Raw genomic sequence first — 19,651 nt, 5'->3', positions numbered from 1 at the left:
TAATCCTGGAACTGGGGCGGTTGATCACAGCTTCCAAGACAACGCCCTGAAAGCCGTCACTGGTCAAGCAATCTACTACAGGGCCACCATTCAGTCACGTATGGATGTGTCTTGACAGTACCTCAAAATCAGGAAACTGTTTTGCCACTGAAATGGCCCACTTTGCTTTTTTTGAAAAGGACAGCTCACAATCCGAAGGAAAATTCAGCTTCACTCTGGCATCACGTCGTTCCTTCGGGACACCGAAGTCCATAGCACGTCCAGGTGCTGGCACATCGTCGTCCTACTCTGTGCGTTGTCGTTACACTAGGACCCGTCACACGGTGCCAGGGATGTTCTGCCCAGAGACCCAATATATCGTACCGTAGCATGAAAATTATCGTATCTTACCCTAAAATTATCGTACAGGTAAATTTTCAATTAAAACAATGAATAAATTGTTCATTTTTAATTCATAGGTATTTTATGGTACAATGAAATTACTTATTTAACTTAGTTATGCAGAAAAAATGATTGTTCTTAAAAATATTAGCACCCTCACACAACAGCTGACATGTTAAATCACCTCCAATTTTCAAGCTGGGCAACTCCGCATTTGTTTAAAAAAAAAAAAAAAAATGCTCAGATATTCGAACTTTCCTTGACGGAGGAAAAAAAAAAAAAGAAAGAAAGGAGGGGAGGAGGCTTCGCTGCAGGTAAAAAAATAAATAAATAAATAAATAAATAAGTCTTGGAAAGGTTGTCAGGCTGCAAATATTTCAAACCGTATCACATCAATAAGGTAACCAGCCAGACCAACCCGTGTTAGTTGAAGGTGGTTAAAAAATCGCTATTTAGTGAACCAAGTAGTTCTACAAAATACAATAAAACTGTTCTAGCCTATCTTACAACCTATTAGTCACAACCTACACACACACTACGTATAAAGAAGGATGGGTTTATTTTTACTAAGCAGATTATTTTATTCAGCTTCGGGGTAATGTTTGGCAGTGAAGGGGTTAATGAAGGCTATGGCCCGTATTCTCCTCGGTTGAGGTTGCCCCCTAACACCTCTTCTTTACCGATTTAGCTTGGGATACGGCTAGCCAATACCGTTTGTACATTATTTTTTATGCAAGGAAGAAGGAACTAAGGTATGATATTAGAATGGTTGATGTGACACAGAAGAGGGCGGCAAGGTGTAATAAGTAAAATAAATCGCTTAGGGAGAGGTGTTAATAAGCTCAAGAATATGCTCCCTAGGCCTAAATGAAAAGAAGTCACCTATATATACCTAAACAAGCGAAATGATTATGGACAAATGATCTGGACAAATCAATCTGTAAAGGTTGCAAAAACACGCCATAATTCAAACAGCAAGATATATAGAAAATGGTAACACGTAAAAGTAAACACAACTGAAAACGTTAATAGCAGTTGACTTATGAATATTTGAATTAACGTTTTGACTTCTTCCTCTGCTTCTTCCTCTCCTCTTCCTCCCCTCCTCCTCCTTCCTCCTCCACCAGGCTAGGGGAGTAGGCAGGGGAGGTGGGGGAGTACCCGGGGGTGGAGGGGGAGTAGGTGGGGGAGGTGGGGGAATATTTTGGGGAAGTCGGGGAGTAGGTAGGGGAAGTAGGGGAATATTTAGGGGATGTTGGGGAATACTGGGGGGAGGAAGGGGAGTAGGTAGGGGAAGTAGGGGAATATTTAGGGGATGTTGGGGAGTAGGAGGGGGAGGTGGGGGAGTACTGAGGGGAAGAGGGGGAGTAGGTAGGGGAAGTAGGGGAATATTTAGGGGAGGTCGGGGAGTAGGAGGGCGATCCAGGGGAATATGTAGGGGAAGTAGGGGAGTAGGAAGGGGAGGTAGGGGAATATTTAGGGGAAGTAGGGGAGTAGGAGGGGGAGGTGGGGGAGTACTGGGGAGAAGTTGGGGAATAAGATGGACTAGTAGGTGAGTAAGAAGGGCTAGTTGGGGAATAGCCCGGGGAAGATGGGGAATAGTTGGGGGCATAACTAGGAGAGGTTGGGCTATAACTTGGGCTTGTTGGGCTATAACTCGGGCTAGTCGGGCTATATGAGGGGGAGGTTGGGCTATAGCTTGGGGAGGTTGGGCTATAGGAGGGTGAGGTTGGGCTATATGAAGGCGAGGTTGGGCTATATGAGGGTGAGGTTGGGGAGTAGGAAGGACTAGTTGGGCTATAACTTGGGCTAGTCGGGCTATAACTGGGTGAAGTCGGGCTATAACTGGGACTAGTCGGGCTATAACTTGGGCTGGTCGGGCTATAACTCGGGCTGGTCGGGCTATAACTCGGGGAAGTCGGGGAGTAAGAAGGGCTAGTTGGGGAGTACTGTGGGCTAGTTGGGGAGTAGGTCGGGGAGGTTGGGGAGTAGCCAGGGGAGGCGGGAGTGAGGGATGGGGAGGTGGGTTGGTACGCAGGGGAGGATGGGGAGTAGGAAGGGGAGAGTGCGGACCCGGGACTGGGGATATAAGGACTCATACTTGGGGACCCGGGACTCATCGGTTGGGGAGACCAGGCAGGGGAGTAGCCTGGGGAGAGGCCTGGGGTGTCCTGTATGGCTGGGGAGAAGGAAGGTCCCCCGGGTGTCATTCCACTGCCTACCCCCAGCGACCAACCCCCGTAGGGAGACATGGCGGGGGTGGAGGCGTTGGTCCAGGGGGTGTGGGCGGGTGTGGTGGAGCAAGATGGAGATGGGGTGGCGCCAAATACACCCTGTCCTACCATCATGGCCGCCCCAGGAAGCGGTACCTCCATGCCCAGCTTACATTTCTCATCGTCCAACACCAAATCAAATGACCCGGTGCCGATTTTGGGTAGCTGACCTAGCATGATGTTTTCGGAGACGCCTCGTATCGGGTCAACCTCAGCGTGGGAAGCAGCCTCCATCAAAACATCCACAGACTCTTCAAAGGAACACTTCATGAGCGCCCCAGTGTCCTGTCTGTTAATTCCGTGTCGCGTGATGGCCATGAGATGTCCCTTGGAGGTCATGACGTCACAGAGCAAAGCAAGATGGCGGTAGTTGACATACAAGCCGTAGAACATCAACACAGCGTTCATCTCCTTCTCAATGCACTTCCTCACAGCCTCTATCCCAAGCACCTCAAACACTTCCAGAATATCATTAGAGTAGGTTCGTATGGGGTCCACGTCTTGCTCAGATAGTACACGCATGAGGGCCGTTCCATCAGTCTCAAGAAGCCACTCCGCAATGGCCTTAAATTCGCCCGCCTCGTTGATGTGGATGCGCTTCTTCTCGTCCGTCTGCGGGAGATGCATGTACACCTTGGAGATGGACTCGATGCCCTGGAGAGTGAGGTCGTTCAGCATGTTAGCCTCGATGCAGCGTAGGAAGGTGTCGTCCTCCATTTTGTCCACCTGTGAGAAGTGATCAGAGTGTTGGTAAGCTTTCATGTCTGTTATATATCATTCTAGATTTGCCAAACATCTCTCCTAGCCTCTCCACACCACACACACACACACACACACACACACACACACACACACACACACCTTCATACCTGTTACACCTCCAAACCTCACTACCATATTTACCAACTCAAACACACACATACACACACACACACACACACACACACACACACACACACACACACACACACATCCTTCTCTACCCTTCCTACCAGCCCAGAAACACACCTAGAATATTCTCCAAATCCTTCTAAACATCTCTACACACCTACCATCCTTTTCAACACCTCCAGACTTGCTCTAAAACTATCTACAACTGTTCCTACACCTTGTACAACGTTCACACCTGCCACACACACCCTCCCAGCCACTGCACACCTACCAAACCCGCCTAAGAACCTCAAAACTGGAATATACATCCATCAAACGTTCCTTAAATACATCCAAACCTCTCCATGCTTCTTTCACGACTCCAAATCTGCTCCACAACTGCCCACACACCTGCTCCTACACCTTCCACACCTGTCGTACTTCCAAGCTCCTTTACAAAATATATCAAATCAACCACACACCCTACCAACCATCTTCATATCCTTCCATACCTCTCCATGTCTCTTCTACTTCTCTACACCTACTCCGCACCTGCTCCACACCTGCCTGGCTACACACCTGCTCCTCCTGGTCCTGTCCCAGCTTGTCGTCGCCCACCAGGATCCTGATTCGCAACACCAGTCGTTCCGCGTTGTCGTCGTTGAAAATACAGTTCAGGTCGTCTCCAAAGCCAGTGTTGATTTTTTGGGAGATTTGTTCCATAGTGAGTTTCTTGTCTGTGTGGGGAGCGGAAGGGAACGTGAGGTAGGGGTAGAGGGAGAGGAGGAAGGAGAAGAGAGAAGGAGGAAGGGAAAGGAGGGAAGAAGAGGCAGGTGGAAAGGAGGAAGAATGAGGAGGAGAAAGAGAGAGAATGGTAAGGGATAGATAAAGAGACAGAGGGGGAGGGGGAAGGATAAGGAGAGAGAGAGAGGAAGGGAAAGAGAGAGGGAAGGAAGGTTGGAGGGAAAAGAGGGAGGAAATGAAAAAGAAACACATTAATATGGAAAATCTTATACGTTTTTTAATAAATATATACTGTACTGTAAATGTACTTTCCACTCCATCCATCCATCTATCCAACCATCTACCTATCATATCTCTCCATCCATCTATCTATCCACCTACCTATCTCTCCATCCATCCATCCATCTACCTCTACTTACCCGTCATCTTCTTCCTGTCCAGTTCAATCCTCAGCAGCCACGGTGATATCCTGGACACATCAAAATCCGGCATCTCGTAGTACACATTGACAAACTCCTGGTCCTCCCTTACCACGGTGTTCAGTGGGTCAGGGTCGTAGTAGATGGCGGTGTTGGACGTCACCTGAGAAAAACAAAAAAATACCAGGTAAGGTGAAAAAATGAAGAACGTTGTGAAATTGGAAGAAAATGAGGAAGAAAGATGTGGAATTGGAAGAAAGGTGGATATGAAGATGGAGTTAAAATGGGTGAAAAATGTCTCATCATCTCTGTCTCTTTGTTTGTCTGTCTCTATTCAACACGGAACATTCTTTGCCTTATCTCTGCTTACCTACCCTCTCTCTATGTATGTATGTATCTATCTATTTATCCACACATCCATCTATCCTAGCAACTATTCATCTATCCATCCACCCATCTATCCATCTATCTCTCTCCTCACCTTCCTCAGCGTAGTGTGCTCCATGCGACAGAGAACATTCTTGGCCTTCTCCGCGTCCCTGGCAGCAGCACCCAGCAGGAACACAGTGAGTGAGGGCGCCTTAGGTCGCTTGGAGATATTGATGATTTCCTTGAGCCTCGGTACACCCAGAGTTACATTCTTGGAGGACACGCCGGCGAAGTGGAAGGTGTTGAGTGTCATCTGTGTAGCGGGTTCCCCCAGGCTTTGGGCGGCCAGGGCTCCTACCATCTCCCCGGGACTAGCCTAAAGAAATTACGTACGTTATTAAGATGAGCCATTACGACAACTGGAAATATTGGGTGGGAGAGAGACACGGATTAAAACTTGAATTCTTTATTTTCTCATTCGTCTCGGGTTGTAAGACGGATTCTGTATAGCCCGAAACGATAAAGAAAGTAACAGGGAAATCAAGGGTTTTATTTCACAGTACGTGTAATAAATCTTGCTGCGCCATGTTTTATTTCTTCATAGCTTGTTTGAGACTGAAACTGGATTGATAATTTGCATCTACCTACATATCCCAGCCATCCGTCTGGCAGCACACTCTCATATCTTTTTTGTCCAACTCTCTAATGCAACAGCTAGCCTTTACTCTCAGTCCTTCATGTATGCAACAGGTGAACTGTGAAACCGTCTTCCTCTGTCTGTATTTCCTCCTGCCTGTAATCTCCAGTCTTTTAAACGCAGTGTCCAGGCATCTCGAAATGAACGAATCTTGAGGTTGGCTCTCTGTTCTGTTATTGTTTCTTGGAAGAAAAAATCGTGCTGGTTCTGGCCTTTGGTTCCTTCTTCCTTGCATAAAAAAATACCCTTTGTAGTTTCCATTTTATTCTGGCTGCCGTCAATTGCCCAGTCTTTTTTTAGTTGCAGACAGATTCCCAGGGGATGCAATAGTAACAGAAATACCATTTTAGTAAACGTTGTCTAGTATCTAATTCAGTACAGAACACAGCCATACTCACCAAAGCCTGACTGAACCTGGTCTCAATTTCGCCTATGAGCCAGGAGAACGCCTCAGCAGTCAGCCTGTGTTCTTCAGCCACCTTCTTAGTGCACAGCGTTGATCTCACGAGGCACTGGAACAGGTAGGTGGCGTTGGCGTTGGCTTGTATACTGATACGGTCCTCCCCCGACACGATGATACACTTGGACAGCATGTTACTCACCGACTCCACCACCTTCACTGGCGAGAGGTCCGTCTGGGTGCGTTTGTTGATATGGAAGATCTTTTGGACGTTCCAGATCATTCGCTCAAGGTTACACGGCAGTACAACCTGGAGTAGAATAATCGTTACTTATAGACAGGTATTACAATATGCCTTTACACGTGGGTAATATAATTTTGTACTGACACCTAAGATATATAATTCATAACTGCTCTACAATTAACCCTTAAAGCTCCAATAAAACTTATCGTTTACTCTGCCTAACGCATGATTATACTCAACAGGGAAACATTTAGATGTCTGGGAGATGAAAAGCTACAAACTTTTCTACATATACTGTACAGCTATCCATTCATAAATACTACAGTACAACATTCTAGTCAAAACCTCCCTTGTACCTTTGTGTCACCCTTGGGGAAGATTTGCCGCAGGGCCTGTCTGTCCTCCTGAAGCTTCTGCCACTCCGCCTCCAGGGTGCTGATGGCCACAGGGGAGCCAATCACCTCCCGAACCACATCCTCGTTAAACACCCTCCTCAGGTACCGTTCATTACTCAGGTCAAACCGGTAGCGCTCCTCAAATCGCCGGTTGGACAGCTTGATGACAGGCAGCGATTGGAACTCCACAAACTCCCCAGCCAGGCCATCCTCGCCGTAACGGAGCTGAATCACCTGACTGACGCTGTTTCGAACCGTGCCGTCGTAGTTGACCATTATGCTCTCCATGGCTTTAATCAGTCGCCGCTGGATGTACCCGGTCTCCGCCGTCTTCACCGCAGTATCGATGAGTCCCTCGCGGCCTCCCATGGCGTGGAAGTAAAATTCGGAGGGCGTGAGTCCGGCCAGGTAAGAATTCTCCACGAAGCCTCTGCTCTCAGGGCCGTAGTCGTCCTTGATGAAGTGCGGAAGGGTTCGCTTGCGGAACCCGAAGGGGATACGCTTACCCTCAACGTTCTGCTGCCCCACACACGCGATGACCTGAGGGGAGAAGAAAGTTGCGATTTATGCCTACTAACTGCACAACGGTGATTACAGCAGAAAGACAGTTTTTGCTCAGTCTGTTTTTTTACTTTTTTTTTTTTTCTTTTTAACCTTCAGGTCCACAGTTATTCTACATCCGTGCCATTCAGCTTCACGAGGCATTTAAAGCAGATACCATATCTTTGCTCAGTCCTAATTTTCGCCTAGAACACAACCCACAACAGTCCAGTTTACATCCCATTCATCCTGACTGACCTGAGAGATGTTGATGTTTGAGCCTTTTGACCCGGCAACCACCATGGCCTTGAGGTTGTTGTGTTCAGTAAGGGACTTCTTGGCCGACCCTCCAGTCTTGTCTCGGGCGTCGTTTAAGATGCGGTTCACCTGTACAGGGAGATAAATAAATGGATTAATATACAGTTTAGTCACTATGTACCGTTTACCTTATCTCTTTTTATGCTATTTATGTATATTTTAATTTTCGATTTCGTTTGTCTCCGTAATGTACAAGAGGACAAAAGATGTCACAAGCAAAATAAATTGTTGAGAATGATACGTAACATAGTCTCCTAATGCTACTAAGAATACGATCCTTAAGTAAATGATTCCTATGACAGTACGGTGCTGAAGAACTTATAAAAAGATGTACATAACGGCACGTCTAGTAAATAACAAATTACCGGATAACGGAGTAACTTAATGCTACTGTACCTGGTTCTCAAAGGTCTGCCTCAGGGTGTTGCCAGGGGAGGGTTCCAGTTCATCGTTATGGGCCTTGTGAATCACCTCTATCACGTCCTCTTTGGCCTTCCTGATCGTGTTCTGGAAAAAAAAAAAAAGTACCGGTATTATTTAACTGTAATCTACTTGTATCCGGAGGCAGTAAATGGGAAAATAGCCTACCCAAGTTGAAGTATTATATAATCTGCCGAAAATAGGCCTCCCTTAACTTCATACTACTACTACAGCTACTACTACTACTACTACTACTAGTAAGAAGATGAATAAATACGATAATGAAGAAGAAATTCGATGAAGAAGATGATGATGAAGAAGCAGAGGAAGACGAAGACGAAGAAGAAACAGAAGAAATAAATATGAAGATGAAAAACAGAAAAACTCCAACCAAACACGTCAACCACCCACCTGAATAACCCTGTAAGTGGTGGGATCTGAAATAGTGTCCCCGATGCCAATACTGTGTCCCTCCAGCAGCAGCCAGTTGTTCACCACGGTCTGAATGTTGCCGTAGAACCTGCCAGCAATCTCATGGCCCAATTCCATCCAGGATACGTGCATCATCGACCCCGAAGATGCACCCAGCGTCTTTTTACACAAGATCCCCATAACAAGTTCGCCGTGCTCTACCAATACCTGATACAGAAAACGTTGAAAAGTACCATTGACTATATTATTTAATGTAAATTTAGGGTTTTACAAATATTATGTAACTTGATTAATTTTAAATATCATTGGTGAAGCTATGGGTAGGTTTGGGGGGAGGGGCCGAATCATCTCAATAACACTCTTGGCTGCCCCATTTCCCTCCCATTTGAAATTTCGTATTATAGATCTCTCTCTCTCTCTCTCTCTCTCTCTCTCTCTCTCACCTTGGTATCGCCCGGTGAGATCCACTTGTAGGGCCCATCGTCCTCGTCATCGGGGTGGGTGGCGTGGGTCTTGACGATGTTGATGTTGCCTGGGATGATGAGAGAGAACAGCTGCTTGCCGGTCCACAGTGGTTTGGGCTTCAGGATGGCAGGCTGGGGCATGATTCCGTCCCAGATGGGCAAAAACATCAGTAGGTTCATCATCTCGGCCTGTAGGGAGTGCCAGAATTTGGGTGTAATTTGGTTTATTTGGGTAGGTTCGGGGAGTAGGTTCACCATCTCGAGTTCACCTACGAGAATTAAATCGCTAAGGAAGAGGTGCTAGGATGTGTCTTCACCGAGAGTTAAATTGCTGAGCAAGAGGTGGTAGGTTGTATTACGGGACGAGAATTAAATCGCTGGGGAAGAGGTGCAAGGATCTGTGGGGAATTAAATCGCTGGGGAAGAGGTGCAAGGATCTGTGAGGAATTACATCGCTGGGGAAGAGGTGCAAAGATCTGTGAGGTATTAAATCGCAGAGGAAGAGGTGCAAGGATCTGTGAGGAATTAAATCGTTGAGGAAGAGGTGCAAGGATCTGTGAGGAATTAAATCGTTGAGGAAGAGGTGCTCGGCAATGTTCACCTACGATAAATAAATTGCTGAGGAAAAGGTGCTAGGGAGTGCTCTTCACCTAGGGCAATACGGGTCCCTATCTAACCTGCTTACCCTGTCCAGGAACACGTCGCGTTTGGTCATCTTGCGTACGGCCGTCAGCGTGTCCTGCACAATGCCCATGACCGGCCTGTTGCTCTGCGGCGTGATCACCATGCGTGGGGTCAGGTGCAGGTTCTCGATCTCTGCGCGGGTCTCCATGCTCTGCGGCACGTGGAGGTTCATCTCATCACCGTCGAAGTCTGCGTTGTAGGGCGACGTTACGGACAGGTTCATGCGGAAGGTTGACCACGGCAGCACCTGGATGTAAACACGTATTCTTAGTAAACTGCCGAGGGAGTGTACCAGACTAAGGAAGAGGAGGAGAGGGTGTACCAGAATAAGGAGGAGGAGGAGAGGGTGTACCAGAATAAGGAGGAGGAGGAGAGGGTGTACCAGAATAAGGAGGAGGAGAGGGTGTACCAGAATAAGGAGGAGGAGGAGGAGGAGGAGGTGATAAGGGGAAACTGCACAAAATGAAGATCCATTTGGGCAACTACAGGTCTAGGTAAGTACATTTAGAGTCAAATTTTCTTAGAACATCAAAGAGAATAAAGTAGTACTCTCATACGTGACGTCTTGCAACTCTGTGGAGAAACATGTTTAATCACTGTACAGATGCAGGTGGTTCAGGGGACTAAAATGGGGCTTGGGTAAATTGCTAAAGTCTAGGGGCGTGAAAAGGGAGTTTTATGCCTTCGTATGTATGGAGTGAAGTACTAGGGATGCTTCCTCATCTAAAAAATCAGAACAAGTACAAAAATAAGAAAGAAAACATGCATCACTCTTGCATACACTACGTCTCACAATGCAGGTAACATTTGACTTATAAATAAACCACCTTACTGCCTTACCTTTACTTTATGCCCCATCATGGACATCTTATGCAGTGTGGGTTGTCTGTTGAATATAATAAGGTCGCCGTCAGTGATGTGCCTCTCCACCCGATACCCACACTGCAGATGGAGGTCAGACGGCTTGGGGTGGTAGCGAAGGTCCACTCTGGCACCGCTGTCCCGCACGATATACTTGGCGCCGGGGTACTGGCTGTGACCACGACGCACCAACTCCATCATCCTGGGGGACAACGTTGATGAGTAGGGATAGTTTGGGTTGTAGGTGTAACTTTATAACTACGACGCACCAACTCCATCATCCTGGGGGACAACGTTGATGAGTAGGGATAGTTTGGGTTGTAGGTGTAACTTTATAACTACGACGCACTAACTCCATCATCCTGGGGGACAACGTTGATGAGTAGGGATAGTTTGGGTTGTAGGTGTAACTTTATAACTACGACGCACTAACTCCATCATCCTGGGGGACAACGTTGATGAGTAGGGATAGTTTGGGTTGTAGGTGTAAATTTGTAATAACATCACTTTTAAGCAGACTGTCCATGAGTAGTCATACTTTAACATACAAGACAATGTGGGGTGTAATGTACACAATTATTCGCTAAGGGAGAGGTGTCACTATATCTCATAATCCCTACTACTCCCTAAATCTCACCCTACAGACTCACTTTGTCATGTTAAAAGGCGTGACAATCTCTGGGTAGGTGAGGTTCTGTGCGATGGACCTGGGCACGCCGACTTGGTCAATCCTGAGGTTGGGATCGGCCGTGATGACAGTCCGGGCGGAGAAATCAACTCGCTTGCCCATCAGATTCCCTCGTATCCTGCCTTCCTTCCCTTTGAGCCGGGATTTGATGGCCTTCAGTGGTCGTCCGGATTTCTGCAGGGCTTTTGGCATCCCCGGCATGTCGTTGTCGGTGAGGGTGGCCACGTGGAACTGCAGACTCTTGATGTTTTCCTGGATAATGTGGTTGGCCGCGCCGCACTGCTCGTTGCGCCGCAGCTCGTTGTTGGCCTTGATGATGTCCGCCAGTTTGTGGGTGAGATCGTCCTGGGAAAAGATTAAAGAAGGATGTAACTCCATTTTTGTGATGCACTACGTCTACGGCTGTGACAATAACATCCATCAGAAACCCCTTTGTTTAACTGTAGGGTTGTACCTCGGATTTTTAGAATGTGAATAAAAGGTGGTCAAGCCTGATTATGGGATGGGCCAAGAAGGACTCTTTAGATGGGTCTGGGTAATATTATCACAGAAATTTGAGGTGAGCCACTTTGATGCACAGGTGCATTTCTGGGGTGGCCAGTGCCACCCTGGCCGCCCCTCTGGCTACGCCACTGTGTAGCTGTCTTTCTTTACTGTACTATTTATTCTAGCTTTGTTAATAAATGTTTAACAGCCATATTAAAAGGACAAAAGTATAAACAACGAATCTTACGTATCATTCAAGGTCAAGTACGGTACCTGGTTGCGAGCCGAGCCGTACATAACAACAGCGGGCCGTACGGGTAATGGCGGCACGGGTAGCACGGTTAGAATCATCCAGTCTGGTCGTGCAAATCTAGGGTCCATGCCAAGTAGGTAGCACTCCTCGTCTGTGGTGAAGAGGATAAGAGATACTCGTAGTTAGAGACCTAGATGGATGTTGGAGTAATGTCAAGTCGGCCATTTCTCTATTTTAATCACCTTAACTTGGCGAAGATTTGTCCTTTTAGAGCCTATGTCTCGGACCTCAGTAACAAAAAAGTAATAATGATAAAAAGAATGCTAAGGCCCTGCATTCTTTTCCCTTTTTTTTTTATAAATAATGACTTACCCCATATATTCTAGTGTTGATTTCTTGTAACAGCTCAACATTTAGGATGGAAGGATGGAATTTTAGGCCAAGTTAAAATGAAAAGAGTAGAGGTTAGGCAAAGATCCATAAAAATTTGGGGTTAGACTAGGTTAGCATTATCCAGTCAGGCTGCACATATCTAGGGTCAGTTCTCAGCACCCAGCACTTGTATAAATCCATGGGAGGGCTGGGGTCTACTGCTCATATAATGCTACTCAGGGATGGGCAACCGGTCAGCCCCTAAATGTCAGGACTAAGTAACCTCATCTTAAGCCTCTATACTTCATATGAGGCAATAAAAGATCTGACCATACAAAGAACGGAAGAGAAAAAAACAGAGAGGATTACATATTGCTCAGCTTACGTACAGAGGAAGCGAATTGTGGAAGATGAAGGGAGGAGATTGGCGAGAGAACAGACGGCAAGGATGAAAATAAAACGACAGACATAGAAAACAAATGAGATGGAGTGAGAGTACGTAACAAAAACAAATAATGAAGGGAAGCTTACCGTAATATAAAAATACTATCATCCAACTCACCAGATATATGCCTGAATATCTCGTAGACTCTCTCTGCCGTCAGCGTCTGTTTCCTCTCCTGTGTGTCCTCATTCACGTGCTTCCACTCTGCCACCAAATCCAACCCAACCCTCTTAACATTGGGCTGATATCTGCAGGGAGGGATATGGAGTCAGGGGATGTGGTGGCGGGAAAAATTAAGTGATGGGGGCGTATCCAGGGCGGGGTTATTGGTTGCATCCCCCCCTTGTCTTAATTTCCCTCCTTGTCGATGAATAGATGGAAGAAGTGAGAGATAAAGTGACAGGAGATGGAGTGAGGGGATGAGGTAGACAGATACATGTTAAGTAAGGGATAGTGTGGTATACTGCAAACATAAAAAAATAGGGAAGGATGGTATGGAGTGACAGAACGCGACAGGGAATGAGACGATGCGAACTGTGGAAGATGAAGGGAAGATATTATGACGAGAGAAACGAGAGCAAGGATGAAAATAAAAACGACAGACTTAAAAAACAAATGAGATGGAGTGAGAGTACGTAACAAAAACAAAGAATATGAGGATACGAAAGGTGGAAGTTGAAGGGGAAGGGGGTAGGCGAGAGAACTGAGTGCGTGAGGATGAAAACAAAAAGGCCAGATTTAGAAAACAAATGAGATGGAGTGAGAGTATGCACGCAGAAAACAAATAATATGAGATGGACTGAGAGTATCCACACACAAATTATGAGATGAAGTGAGAGTATGCACGCAGAAAACAAATAGTATGAGATGCAGTGAGAGTATGCACGCACCAACCTCACCTTCCACAGCCCCCATGCCCAGTCGCCTTCTTAATCTGTGTGTTTGGATTATTTGGGTCTCTTGTCACGTCCACCTCGTCGCCTCCCTCACATATGGTTCGTCCCTTACACAGGTTGTACACGTGGGCCAGGCGCTTTCGTGGCTGCCCCTTGGACTTTGTTACTATCTCACGGACTTTGGGATGTTGCTGTGTGGGTGAAAGGTAGTAGTAGTAGTAGTAGTATCAGTAATCGTAGCAGTAGTAGTAGTAATTATTGTGGTAGCGGTGGTAGAACTATATTGGTCTTTTACTTATGATTTTCTTACAATCTCACGAAATTTGGGATGTTGCTGTGGGGGAGTAGGAGAAGGTGGTAGTAGTAGTAGTAGTAATGGTGTCGGTAGTGGTGGTAGTACTTTATTGGTCTTTTACTTATAATTTCATATTTATTAATAAGGAAGGGGGTAGGGATTTTCATAGCATAAATAGGCACGCATCTTCAATCGCCATCCCCATGTTCTGCTGCTGTTCATCACACTCAATCTGTCTGCCACGTTCTTTGACTCCATCTCATCCTCGTCCCTGGTTCTCCATCTTCAGGACTCTCTCTCTCCCTCTCCTCTAATTCTAAATCTATCTCTTGCCACATTTTATCACAGTCTATCCCTAGCCATGTTTTCTCACTCCATCCCTAGGCATTACATTTCCACACTATATAATTCTCTCTACCCTGGTGCTGAGTTATAGTTAAGTACGTGTGTGTATGTAAAGCGCTTGTGTGTGTGTGTGTGTGTGTGTGTGTGTGTGTGTGTGTGTGTGTGTGTGTGTGTGTGTGTGTTCTTACCTAACTGTTCTTACCTAATTGTACCTTTAGAGGAATGAGTCAAGCTCGTACTGTCCCGTGCATTAAACCATTTCTATCATATGTATCCTTAAATTTATGTGTGTATGTGTGTGTGTGTGTGTGTGTGTGTGTGTGTGTGTGTGTGTGTGTGTGTGTGTGTGTGTGTGTGTGTGTGTGTGTGCTTGTCTATACGTACCGAGTTATACTTCAGTTTGCTGCAGTAGAAACACACGCATCTCAAAATCTTCACCGTCTTGGTAATAAATCCAACATGATACACTGGTTTGGCCAGGTCCATATGTCCAAAGTGGCCGGGACAGTCGCTCATATTTCCCGCGCACGTGGTACAGCGCGTGTGGCGGTCCAGACACCCTTGCCGCGGGTCCATCAGCCCTCCTAGCTTGGGTCTGCCGTTCTCGTAGACCTCGCTGTATTGAATCCCGCCTTCAGTGACAGACATACGCCGCTGGGGACGAGGAAGGGGTTTGTGAGATGGACGGGAGGATGATGTGGCGTGTGTGTGTGTGTGTGTATGTGTGTGTGTGTGTGTGTGTGTGTGTGTGTGTGTGTGTGTGTGTGTTTTACAAATGTATATGCACATAGGAGTATCCATATATCAAACATCTTCGTAAATATTATACGTATATTTACACCGCTATATACATGGAGAATATATAGATAGAAAAACAGACATAAATACATAGATAGAGACACAATAGATAGACAGGTAGATAGACATACAGATAGATAGATAGATAGACGGAGTGACTAACCTAAAAAAAAAAAAAGTTACAGAGATGGATTACGCATATGCGTTATACTCACAATCTCATCGGGACTAAGTATACCGAACTGCACCCGTCGGACAAGCCTGGGGGGTGCCTTACTCTCCAAACCCGCCATCTTTATGCACGCTGTCTCCGGTCGGAGGGGCTGTCGTCAACACAACCTGGGTCTGTTGGGGTGAGATGGAGTGTGAGGATGTAGTGGATTGAAAGAACGATATAATTTTGAAAAGGGAATGCAATAGAGTCTCCACACAGATATAGTATATGGAATTTTTGTAACATCATCAAGACCAAACTTGATAGGGTCTCCACACAGATATAGTATATGGAATTTTTGTAACATCATCAAGACCAAACTTGCTGATGCTTCTCTTGTCCAAGTCATGAAAAGCATTGCATCACGTGTTCAACTTAGGTACTTCATGGATGAGTAAAATAGAGATAAGAATTTCTCTACTACTTTATCTAATCGCTAACCATTAAAAGAAATCACATATACGTAATTTGCCATAATATTTGGCGCGATGCTAAGGGAAATGCATGTGACGTCATTACCCTGCACTCCAAGTATAAAGAAAACGTGAGTCATTTACCCGTATACCCAATTATAAATATAGAAAATCAACTCGCGCTCACCATTATTATGTATTCTTATTTCTGGCATAACATTTACTAATAACTGCAAACCTACAGAAAGATGCTGTGTAAGTCGTGGGGTTTAGTGGGAAATTAGCCAAAATAGTGACGGAATTTGCGTAATGTTACGTCAAGAACGTTTGAGTTGCCATCGCGTATCTCATATATCACCTCCAAAAATACACCACAACTCATATTTTAGCACAAAATAACGCTTTACTTCATTACTAATATTTTAAATTGCATATCTAAGGTTAATAATGTTAAATCGTGTATATCATGCACTTACCTGTTACAATGACATGGCCGCGATCCAAAATTGAGCGCTCGTAGAGAAACTTTTCTAGTTCAAATTATTTATCCTTCTAGCACATCACACCGTGAGATTCCTAGTGGATCGTACTTATTTCCTTATTTTACTTTCACTAGTCTTTGAATTTTGATTTTGTTTTTATAATGGCGTAATGAGAGGCTTGGGAGAGGTGGGGAGAACGAGCCTAGTGCCAGCTGTGTCAGAGGCAACTGGCCCACATTGGCAAGACGACTGGTTTATATATACACTCCGTCACCTAACGCCCTTACTCACTCTTTATGTTTCTTATTTACTATTGTTCTCTTTCCCAAACGCATTATGGCCATGGAATGTTATTTTCAACCTCATATGATTAATTTTCGATAACCACTTACCAAAAGAATGATGTATCTACCTATTTACCGAATGATGCAGCATCTTGTATGGGGTTAAGCAATTAAAATGATCATGTATTTCTATCCCCACCATTTTGAATTGTAGCCCAGTGCCTTGAATACTTTCTCGGGATTCTCCCCCTCTAATAGAGCGATAAGCTGCGGCCTGGGATATTGGCCAACCATTCTTATCTTCATCCACAGGACATTTTCAGCTGCCTCAAGGTTCTCCAGGCCCTAATAGACAGGAGCACCAAGAATGATAATCCTGGAACTGGGGCGGTTGATCACAGATTCCAAGACAACGCCCTGAAAGCCGTCACTGGTCAGGCAATCTACTGCAGGGCCACCATTCAGTCACGTATGGATGTGTCTTGACAGTACCTCAAAATCAGGAAACTGTTTTGCCACTGAAATGGCCCACTTTGCTTTTTCTGAAAGGGACAGCTCACAATCCGAAGGAAAATTCAGCTTCACTCTGGCATCACGTCGCTCCTTCGGGACACCGAAGTCCATAGCACGTCCAGGTGCTGGCACCGCTCGCTGGTGCAGTGGTAACGCTCTCGCTTGCCACCTGGTAGACGGGAGTTCGCGCCTCGCTCAGGTTGCGGAAAGTTTCACTGACGAAGTGGGCGGTTACTGTCCCCCTCGAGCAAGGGGACGGGTGTGTGCGTGTGTGAAGGTCACAGCCTTGCCCTTAGATCGGACTACATGAGCTCTCAGCTCCCTTCCGGGTGGGTAAAAGCTGACCATCACGACCATCAAGTGATCCTGACCGACCCGGTGAATTACATCGCCGTCCTCCTCTGTGCGTTGTCGTTACACTAGGACCCGTCACACGGTGCCCCTCGCTCAGCAGCCGCGGCACCGCCTTCCATGTTCATGTCTCGTGGTTGAACCGTACTGCTACTTCTTGCCCCTCCCCGTCACTCTCCGAGGACGGGAGACTATCATGGACATCAGTCAGGGCCATATTGCTATGGGTATGGTCTGAAGGGCGAGGACCGCGGCGCTTGCGGTGACTGCAGTGACGGCTGCGGGAGGCCATGTCAGCACACACCCACACTCTACGGCCGTTCGGCAGGTATTGGACAGAAAGGAAGAATTGCTCTCTCCTGAATACTGAAATTAATGCTAAAATATGGTGATAGTCACGAAGAAGTGCTATGGAAAGGATGTGCGGCCGTACCATTGTTTTATCTTGTATAATATTATTAATACACTTTCACTGTTCCCTAATTAATCAGGCGAAAGAATTATTCCCACATTTTGGAATTTACGCTAATTGTGAGGATAAAAAGCAAATATCTTTCAGTTTATGAGGAAAATAAATACTTTTGTAAGTGACCGTTCAAAGGAAGGCGCGAAAATGCACCACAGGAAGTCAAAAGAAAAACGACTTTTATGGAGTATCTTAAGTTTGGGATATTACCATAATTGATTTATAACCATGATTTTAACTATTTAGCATAGTCATGAATATTTGTTTCTGCAAATCCTTTAATAATATAAGGCAAAAGATGAGAAATAGGCTTTCATCAATCTAATATATAAAAGTACAGATATTGAGATAGTTGGAATGACAGTTCCAGCCCCACATGGAGAGCAGAGGGTGATGAGGGTGATCGTATTTTCTTGCCAACAGCTAACCAGTTTCAGTACATGAAATACTCCACACTGCCAAGAATGCCTGTGCAGTCATCTTGAAATATGGGAAACTGTACAAGGGAGGAGAATGCTGTATTATATTGGAAATGTGAGACTTCATAGCTTTTTGTGTCTAATGGACTGGATAATTTTTCATTTTCCATTTTCTCCATGCTTGGCAGCTCTGCATCGAGTTTTGCCAATATAGCATTAAATTAGTATTTAAGAGCCTTAAATTTTACGTAACCAAATGAAATTGCACAACGTTATGTGCAACCTTATGTTTAGATCTCATTTGTTTACAGTATGCTTTGGTTGATAGTGTACAGGTATTTTCTCTTGCTTAGCCTGTGTTTTAGGTTTACAAAAATATGGTGAGTTTATTAAAAGTGCCAGCATATCCTTTTTATTTGGTGGGGTGGATTACTTTCCTTGTGTAACAGACAAACTGCAGAAGAGCTCCCATTAACAAACATTGAAAATTTTATGATGGATTTTGTTTCACAACTGTGTATTTCAATTGACAGCCAAATTTGTATTGTTTAGTAAGGCTCCACCACGCTTGCATCCATCAGGCTTGATCACCAAATGGTGGCTCTACCGGTACACACTGCTCAGTCTCTGGCAGCCTCCCTATTCAGTCCCTTATCCCTGAGGTCACAGTCTGACCTCATCCGAGGTTTCTGTCTCTCTCACCATGCAGAGTCACAGTCCAGGTAGAGACGGGGCTGATGAGCTGGAGGCACAGGTGTAACAGCCTCTTCCAGACCATCATCCCTGTGAATCTTTTGGTTTGCCTCACACAGCCTTATCCCTGATGTTCACACTTCTCACTCGCTGCACCCATTTGTCATCCTTCATCCTGTCCACATGCCCAAACCATCCTAGTCTGCCTCTCCTCATCACAGCACCAATACACTTCAGTCCTATTCTTCTCAACTCTTCATTTGTAAGCCTAGCCCCCCCATGCCTCGTATTTAAGGACACACTATGTGGAAATAACATGTACATTACTAAATATCACAAAGTGTGGTGTCCTACAGAGGGCAGTGGGGCGATTTGGACCCAAAACTCATTCAGCCTCAAATTGTTTCAGTTAGGTTAGGTTATACTCAGTAATTATTGTTATGTTTAATTGAATAAGTTGGGTTAGGTTAGGTTAGGTCCTGTTAGATTAGGCTAGTAGGGATAGATGATTAGTGATGAATCGACTTTGGAGCCAAATCAGCTGGAAAATCCTACATGGGGATGGCCACTTATAACAGTCTGCATGTCAAACTGATGGGGCTGTATACTTGATATCTTCCAGATTACACATTTCCACAACTTTTTGCAGCTATGACAAGAGAATTATATTATAGTTTATTGAGAAGAAAGTACAGTTGTAAATTACACTGGTGGGCAGTACCACTGA

General features: G+C 45.5%; 1 protein-coding gene across 1 annotated transcript; it reads right to left on the bottom strand.

The window, feature by feature from the left end:
* Positions 1-905: 905 nt before the first annotated feature.
* LOC145399519 (DNA-directed RNA polymerase II subunit RPB1-like) lies at positions 906-15,382 on the bottom strand. Its single transcript, XM_080272125.1, has 18 exons — positions 15,305-15,382; positions 14,676-14,945; positions 13,655-13,842; positions 12,873-13,003; positions 11,959-12,089; positions 11,162-11,544; positions 10,491-10,713; positions 9,652-9,897; positions 8,946-9,155; positions 8,482-8,709; positions 8,047-8,157; positions 7,591-7,719; positions 6,754-7,332; positions 6,152-6,463; positions 5,169-5,432; positions 4,688-4,850; positions 4,104-4,261; positions 906-3,380 (listed from the first exon to the last, which is right to left on the bottom strand). The coding sequence occupies exons 1-18, from the start codon at positions 15,380-15,382 to the stop codon at positions 1,437-1,439; spliced, it is 5,748 nt and encodes a 1,915-aa protein (XP_080128251.1). The 3' UTR covers positions 906-1,436.
* Between the last annotated feature and the right edge of the window lie 4,269 nt (positions 15,383-19,651).

The sequence above is a fragment of the Coenobita brevimanus genome, chromosome 49 (genome assembly GCF_032717465.1).
Source record: "Coenobita brevimanus isolate Jiangsu-jjx chromosome 49, ASM3271746v2, whole genome shotgun sequence".
Lineage (NCBI taxonomy): Eukaryota > Metazoa > Arthropoda > Malacostraca > Decapoda > Coenobitidae > Coenobita > Coenobita brevimanus.
Note: the sequence above shows the minus strand (reverse complement) of the source record. Positions and strands in the feature narration are given on the sequence as shown.